The sequence below is a fragment of the Alligator sinensis genome, unplaced genomic scaffold (assembly GCF_000455745.1).
Source record: "Alligator sinensis unplaced genomic scaffold, ASM45574v1 scaffold125_1, whole genome shotgun sequence".
NCBI classification, from domain to species: domain Eukaryota; kingdom Metazoa; phylum Chordata; order Crocodylia; family Alligatoridae; genus Alligator; species Alligator sinensis.
The window spans coordinates 2,560,289-2,568,889 of NW_005841893.1; the positions used below are offsets into that span (position 1 = coordinate 2,560,289).

Consider the following 8,601-nt stretch of genomic DNA (forward strand, 5'->3'; position numbering starts at 1 on the left):
GTCGTTGCCCGGCGGCAGCAGGTCAGTGCTGGCGTCCGCGCCTCGGGGGTTGAGGTTGCGATGCCTCCGGCCTGTCCTCGCAGCCGGGCCGGGGACGCGCCTGGGACCCGGGCCGGGCCGGAGGCAGCGCAGCCCTGCCGCCGAGAGCCGAGCTGTGGCTGCTGCCGGGGGTGGCCGCCCCTGATATAGGGCAAGAGGTGATCGCTCCTATTTAGGGCCTGGATCACGAAGGGCTTTATGTACTAAGAGCATGAATTAGGTCCAAGCTTGGATTAAGCCTTGCTTTGCATTAGAAACAAGGCAAATGCACCCACTTCTTACTTGCTCAGAATAGGACGAGCCCAGCTTGTTTCAGTGAGGGGATCTCTGGCGTGTCCAGCTTTAATGATGCTTTCTGGGTTTGATCCAGCACGAAAATAGTAAAGTCTGCTGCTATGAATTACGTTGGGCTAAAACTTGGCATACAGGGTAGTAGGCTGATTGGAGTTTTCTTTCTCTGCATTCCCACCCATTTGAATAGTTTGGTCAGCCCTGTTTTATTCCTAAATTAGGTAGAGGAGTTCAGGGCTGTATCAGTGCAGTGGTTCAGCAAATAATCCAAACGTGGAGCTATGGTGTGATAAGGGAATGAACTAAAACCTAGTGATTTCTTCCTCTGCAATGAGAGCTTGTTTCTTTTTGCAGCAGTCCGGTACGAACCAAGGGCTCTGGACTGTCAAGCTGTGACTGTTTCCTTTTCATCTCTTTTGCTTCCTCTGACGTAGCCTTGTTATTGTTCCATTTTTGCTTTCTCTGAAGGTGTGCTCCCTGACTTGTACTGAATACACCAGCAGGAACCCAGCGCATTGACTTTATGGTCTTGTGCATTTGGCCAAATCACAGCATCAGTATCTTGTCTCTGTATGACACCAGGGTGGGCAAGATACAGCTCTCAGGCTGGATCTGGCCTGCCATTGTAGCTGTCCCATGGCTGCCTCTGCAGCACTCTACATGGGGCTGAGCCCTGTCCGCACCCACCCCGCGTGACCACAGCCCTGGCCAGTGCCCGCAGCTTCCTGGTGGGACTGCTCCTGCTGCTGCAGCTGCCTCCAGTGGCTCCTCCTCCTCCTGCCCCTGCTATGCCACCCCAGGCAGGGAGAAAGTTGTAGCTAGGCAGCTCCTGCCCCATCCTGCGGGGCTCCAGCTGCCATCTACTCACTCCACCTGCCTGGCATGATGAGCAGCCACTTGTGGGCTGCTGTGTGGATGGAAGGCAGCTGAGAGCTGGAGCCCTGTGCACTGGGGCAGGAGTTTCCTCACCCCTACCTGGAGCAGTGCAGCAGGGACAGGAGGAACTGCTGGAGGCAGGGGGAGCCGAGCAGTACCCAGGTAGCTGCAACAGCAAGAGTAGCTCTAATGGGAAGCTGCACATACTGGCTGGGGCTGCAGCTGGGGGATTGTTGAGCACAGGGCAGGTTTGGGTGGGAGTGTGTGTGGCATGGGCTGCCCTGGGCAGGAGTGGGCAGGACTCAGCCCCATGTGCAGTGCTGCGGGGGCAGCCCTGGGCTGGATTAGGGAGGGGGCAGAATACACCTGTACCTGCACCACATTTTATGGATGAGCTGTGCTGCATGCACCCCCTTTCCTTTCCAGCTTTCAGTATCTAGTGTGTAAATGGGTCCCCCCGCACACATGCGCACTTCTGTTACACACACGTGCACCCCTGCGCATACAAGCCAACATGCCCCCCACACCCACCTAACATTATATAAGAGTAAGATTTTATTTTGAGCTATTATGTAATCACCTCTATACAAACTATTAAAAAACTTAAATCGGGACAAACAATATATTTTTAAATAAAATTAAAATATGTTATAGTAGATGTTTGATTTTTAGTGTGTAGTTTCTTTTTTATCTATAATTTGTTAAAATGATATCTTCTGAAAGATGTTGTGTGTGCAGCCCTCGACAGCTCACGAAAACTTAAGTGGCCCATCAACAGAAATAGTTGCCCATCCCTGGGCTACACTGTTGGGCCACTCCATGTGACCTGCATGGTTGGTGCATGTTTTTGCTTGGAGACGTCTTGTGATGTGAGGACGTGTGTATGGGTACATACATGTATGTATATATGTGTACACACATGTATTTTTGCACTAGTTCCTTCTTTACCTGGATTTTTTATGTAGTGATGTTTTATGGTGCTGCTTTTGACCAGCACGCTGTAAAGAACTGCGGGAATCCTGGTGAGGACCTGTTTAAGTAACTTATTTGCAGATGCCAGAATTAAAAAAAAAAAAAAAAAAAAAAAAAAAATCTATAAAAGCTATCAACTGCTGTGTTTGGACCCATGAAATCAGAATATGATATGCTTTCTTTCTTTTTTTTTTTTTTTTAATAGGTTTGGAAATAAAATACATTTGTGTAATTGTAATTGGCACTTTTCTTTTAGGCTACGTACCCATCTTATGTATGGAGACAGTTGAAGCACAGAAGGCACTATTGGGGTGAAGTCTAGGGCCCATGTGCCTTGACTTCTCACCTGTCCCATCTATTGGTAAAGGTCAGTTGGTGTAGAAAGTGTGCAAATCTGATGTGATCAGGCATGGAATCCTCTTTTTTGTGGTTAATATCTCTTCCTGTACAGAACAGCTGTCTGTGGTTACTTCACTTGCTGATTTTTTTTGTTTTAATTCTTTTCTGCAGGCAGCATAAAGCTACATGACTTGCTGAAAGAAGAGAAAATGTTATGCTGGGGCTATTGGTCTTTTGGCCAGCCTGGGATAGGTAGCAATCTGCAAGTAATCATTCCTGAGCCCCAGGTATATGGATTCATTCATGACAGAAATGTCAAGGAGGTGGCTTGTGGAGGAAACCATTCTGTCTTCCTACTGGAGGATGGAGAAGTCTATACCTGTGGGATGAATACCAAAGGACAACTGGGCCATGAACGAGAAGGAAACAAACCAGGTATGTTGACTTCTGTCTATTTCAGACCAAGCACTGTGGTGGGATATAGGATGAGGGGCTTCATGACATAGAGTCCCAACAGCAAATGGAGCCTGCTGGTTGTGTGTAACCCTATCAGATTAAGATGCTAAATATGATGGGACTGGCTCCTGAAAGCTGGAGGATTACAAAGGTGCAGAAGGCAGAGGAGGGAGTTTTGATGCATGCGAGCAAAACACCAAAGTAGAGGTGGGCATGCAGGTGGTTTGTTGGTGAAGTTTCCTGCTTTGTACCCAAGTGGCTTTCTTTTCTTATAGCATTATAAAGAGCTGAGTGGCCACTCACTATAATGTTCCTCCTGTGCCTCTCCAGATTTTGCTGTGTTCCCTAGAATTGGAGGATTCCTCCATGTATACTTGGTGGCTCCTCCCTTCTCTCACCAGAAAGTTTTCACTTGATGCTAGTGGAAGGAGGTCCATTTTTAATGGGATGATGAGGATTTTTCTCCTCTTTTTCTTCTGAGGTCCTTAGTGTCTAACCAGGTCTACAGACATTGCCCCCTTCTCCCATCTCTGGAGCAAGCTAGTTTTCCCCTTGCCTTTCCAGGCTCAAATTTCCCTCCCTTTCTGTAGGAAAAAGTGCAGCAGAGACTTTGTGTACAAACTGCAGGCTCTCCTCTGTGTTCACAAGGCTAAATCAACCCCACCTTATTTTATTTGGAGAGGTCTCAAGCTTCCTTTGTATAAGAATGAAAAACTGATATCTCCAAATAGTGACATTCCTCTTTGTCTTGAGCTGCTTTTTACTTCCTCCTTCTTTGCAGCAAGTTCCAAAGACTTGTGTTCTTTATTTGCAAGCTTACTGAAAGAAGGATGTCAAAGAGTTAAAGTCCAAACACTAGTGATCCCCAGTCCAAATCAAGCATTGCAATTCAGCACCTACTCCCAGTTACAAACTTGGTGTTCTCAGAGCTACTGGAACAATGTCTTGTCATACAAGGACCCGATATTTTATACAGTAGATAAATCTTCCACGTTTAAGGACCCCTCTCCTCCCCGCCAATCCTAAGTGATAGGCTGTTCTTCAAGGTTCACACTACTGGGTTTAGGAGGAAACTTCTCCTGTGGGTAAGGCTGTTCCTTGTGTACCAATTATGGGGGTTTTGCAGCTTCCTCTGAAGCACCTGACAACAGCCAGCATGAAAAAAGAACAGTGGATAAGAGGGCTGTCAGACCTGATCTTTTGCTGTGGCTTTCCTCCTGTCCTACAGCTTTATTTTTCCAACTGTAATGTATAGAAAGTGGGATCTGCAAAAGTGCCTTATCTCTTAAAAGACACATCTTACTTGCTTTCAGAGGGTTTTGGTTTTTTTTGCACTTGGGCCATTTAGACTCTTGAAAATCCTACCCAGAATTGATGACTAGGACTTAAGTCTCCTATTGTGTAGCTAAATAAAGATGATCCAGGGTTTATACATTTAGATATATGCTGCTCGACTTCATTTAATTTGCACTGCTGAGCACTCAGAGGCCACAGTCAAAATCAGGGTGCCCTTGTACAGATGCACAAGCTGTCAACTTTTTCTGTATAGCCTGTCTCTTTACAAGGAGATGGGACAGACACAGAGAGAGAGGAAATGGGAGCACAGGTCAGTGTCTGAGCTGGGAAGAGAACCCAGGTGTCCTGAATCCCACTATATCATGTGGCCTCCCATAAAGATTTTGTAGAGGTTGCAGACCGGGATTAAGTGGGTGCTCTTGGACTGATTTTTCCCATTGATTTTTTTCCGTGCCCTTCTCATTGGGGGAAACATTTGAACGACTCTGTTAGTGAACTGGGATTTCATAAATAATGCTCCATTTTGTACTGAGTGGAGATATGGGTATACTTTCTAGGGTAGCAAGCAGCTGATGTGAAGTAAAGGGACTGGGTAGTGAATCTGCCCTCTTTCTGGTCTGTACAAAAGTGAAAGGAGGGGTGGAGGTCTGATAGCAAATTGTATTTTAGCTTGAAAGGGCTGCATGAGGCCTAGGGCCAAAGCCCTATACCAGTTTTGGGTCTGATTCATGCCAGAGCTTCCACTACCTTCTTGGTACAGTGTAAGCTGAGAGAACGGGCCGTGCCACTTGCCTATACCCTTGTTGTGCCAGGAGTTTTGCTTCTGGCTGATGCAGCGCCAGAAGAAAGCTGTGTTTTATGAGGGTGTTGAAGCCACAGTGGCTTGGCAATGAACCCTGATTCAGGGCATTTCCCAAGCAGCCACTGCTCATAAAACTTGTACAGAGCCCCACCTAGAACATGAAACTGCTTACTAAGGCCTGCAGCTTGGCTTTGCCAGCTCTGATCAGTATGATTAGGTAAGTATACAGGGGGCCTGGGTTGTTTGAAGTCAGTAGCAAACCTCCTAGTGAAGTTGGATGAGGCCCTGCAGTCTGCCTTCGCCCTGGCTTTGGTGGGGCATGTTTTGCTGCTGTATTAAAAGCCTCCATTTTGTGTTGGATTTGTGCCATGCTGCAGTTTAGTCCATGATGATTATTTCCCTGGTTGATATCTGCTGTTAGCAAGACACTGGGACTTTTGCACACACTTGACAGTGATCTAATCTTAAATCAATGGAAGCTTTACCAGCAACTTCAATGGGAGGAAAGTTAGACCAGCGCTGAGCCTTTTTCAAAATCCTACCTTCTGTTCCTTTTCTAATACAAACTCTTTGAGTAACTAATGCCTTTTTCTGTCCCACGTGTGTTCAGTCCTGTAGTAGTAGGTTGCTTTTTAAAGCTCTCTTCCATTAATGGTTTTAATCAAACAGCTTGTTTTTAATGAAGCATCAAACAACAGTATGGAGTCTTTGTGTTCAGGTAATTCCTCCCAGATGATTTCCCCTGCTACCAGTGAAGAGCTGGTTTGGAGAAAGAGACTTCAGAAAAGTGTTCATTAGGAAGCTAGGTTTGTTTTCACATCAGGCAGGTTCTGGGCTGCCATACCAAAATCCTGCAGGAACTGTTAATGAAATTCCAGCGTGAGAGGCTTCTCTTCAGCATGGAAGGTGGGAACTGCTGGGGGGTATTCTGCCTTGTGAATGAGGAGTAGAATTTGTATAAGCTGCTTTTCTGCAGATGACTTTCTTGCTAATTTCTAGCCTTCCTGTGTAATGGGCAGATAGTAACAGGTGTGGATGGAGGAAAAAAGCTATTAAAAGGGATCCTATCTGTTGTAAAGGTAAGATCTACTTTATGCATTTTCCTTTACCCTCTGGAAAAGGGAATCAGTTTAATGTCTCCAGTTTTAAGTGATAGCTTCCATTCTGTTATATCTAAAGCCAAAACAGTGTAGTTCTCCTTGCTTGGACATGCCTGTATAGTTCATGCAGTGCATCGGGCCAAGGCTGACGACATGTCAAGGTGCTCTGAGTGGTGCCTCCTGTACTGGGAGCACCCTCGTCTGAGCGCCTGAGCATCATTCCTGGGCATGTGCTCAGGTTGGGTTGTGGTGTGCAAACCATGTGATTTTTGAGTATATGTGGCTTTGTTCTCAGTAGTATGGCCACCTCACTTGGGAAGCTGTATATATGGACCACTAGAGTCCAACCTAATGTCAGCCCTTGGCTTTCCAGCTTGATTCATAGCTTTTGCAGCTAGCAAAAAGTACACGTTGTTTCAGTCACAGTTTCTTTTCCCTAGGTGTGTTAGGGGAGATGGAGAAGGTCTGGGTGTTCAAAGCAAGTGTTCATGCTGTAGGTACATTGTACAGGGTAGGAGTGTGAAGTGACTAATAGGGCTGATGGCTAGTAATTTGGGAAGCATTGGCATGTTGCTAAGTCTGCTAAAGATGTGGGAACTGGTGTCTTCCTTAGCGGCTGAGTATCGGCCACTCTGGGTTTCATTTGGATTTGTGGATCTTCTGTTGGTGTGAAAACTGGGTGCTTGTGGAATGCTAGGTCCCTATCCCAAGGAGATTGCATTATAATCTCTGATTTGTCAACAGTGAGAGGGTAAAGCTTGCATCTTCCCTTCAGTAATGAGCAGCAAAGTGACTGTACCCTGAAAGAATGGCTGAGGGGACAGTGAGGCTAGTGACTGTGCTGACTTGCTGACTAGGTAGGTGTGGGCACATGTTAACAGTGTGGCAGGATTCTCCTGCTTTCCTTCAGTTCACTGAAAGGAAATGAAGAGGCCTGTCAGTCATTGTGCCCAGTCCCCCTTCCATGGAGCTTGAGTAAACAGGCTTTATGGAGAGGGTGTAAAAGGGGATGACGGAGGAATCATGCCCTCTGCCTTGGCACAGAGTGGAAGCACTGCTTATAGCTGGAGCAGTGCCCTGCTTTAGCCCTATAACCCTGTGTAGGGGGTAGATCTGCTGTTCTTTCCCTTACACAACACAATACAGAACTCAGTGCAAGTACAAAGCGCTCTTGCCCCGACTCTGCATCCTGTGCCCTCTGTGCAACAGAAATACTGGTTCTACATTGGGCAGTACTGAGCTGCTTCTCTCAATCTAGCAAAAATCTTTCAGCATTTGTCTAAAACTAAGCATGTGAGCAGTTCTGCTGAAATTGGTAGATCTGCTCGTGGGCTTAATGTTAAACGAATGCTCAGTGCCTTTGCAGAATGGGGCTTTTGGGGGTCTCTGGTAGTGTGCGAGGGGCAGGCACTAGGGGCATTTATACACATGCTCTGGGAGTGGTGGGGAGGAGAGGTGCTTTAATTAGAGGAAATCTGAGATGCTTTAATTCATTGGTCCCACTCTAATTAAAGCCGCTCTAATTAAAGCGCCTGAAGAGTCACGTGTATCAGCATACCTGTGCTGAAAAATGGCAGTGGGGGCACTTTAACTACAGCTTGTTGAATGAGCTGTAGATAAAGCACCCCGTTGCCATTTTCCAGTGCACGGATGCTGATACATGTGGTGCTACAGTCTGCTGGAGTTCAGTAATTACCATATTCCAGCAGACTTGATTAACTGAGTCTGCTCCAACACGTAGTTACAGCGCATTGGCGCAGCCTCACTACATGTGTATAAGAACCCTAGGACACCAGTTGTTGGGTCAGGGCTCTGGATGTGAGAGATGTTGGTATTGGCTTGGTTTTGCACTTGCATGGTCTGGAGCATATGTGCATCTTTCTTTGAGTGCAGTGTCTCCTGGGACTGCAGGAATTACAGCACAGCTGGTTTGTCCTTCCAAAAGTTTGTATAAAAATCAGGTTTCTCTCAAATGAAGGAACTTGTGTTCTGGAGGCCAAGTCTGTGGTTATCTGTTCCTTCCTCTAATACTGGAACACTGTAAATGTGTTATTCAGGTCATCAGATTTACCACTACCAAAGTCTTGCACTCTGCTGTTGATTGTGTGTGATATACTACAGGTTTTATTGTAAAAATTCTGTGTTGACTATGTTCACGGTGCTATAATAATGTACGACTCAGTTTACTTCATTAACCCTTCATTCTGTACGCATAGGCCAAGTGCCAGGGTTGGCTATGGGCAGGATGAGAAAAGATGGACCTTTAGCATCAACAGAGTCTTAAATACCTTTGCTGATGTTTCAGCAAAGGTGAGAAGCCCAACACCAACCCAGGAGATCACCAGAGGATTCATAGATTCATAGATGTTAGGGTCGGAAGGGACCTCAACAGATCATCGAATCCGACCCCCTGCATAGGCAGGAAAGAGT

General features: G+C 46.3%; 1 protein-coding gene across 15 annotated transcripts in view; it reads left to right on the plus strand.

Moving 5' to 3' along the window:
• Positions 1-8,601, plus strand: part of HERC3 (HECT and RLD domain containing E3 ubiquitin protein ligase 3) — a 77,860-nt gene continuing 69,259 nt past the window's right edge. For 12 of the 15 annotated variants that reach the window (XR_003092696.1, XR_003092697.1, XR_003092698.1 and 9 more), the window contains exons 1-3: positions 1-21; positions 2,435-2,545; positions 2,689-2,952. Coding sequence is in view for 10 of the 15 variants with exons in the window: in XM_025197273.1 (XP_025053058.1) it covers positions 2,506-2,545; positions 2,689-2,952 (304 nt within the window). In the remaining 5 variants the exon portion in view is untranslated. The other 3 variants (XM_025197274.1, XM_006018116.2, XM_025197275.1) reach the window with 3 other exon arrangements.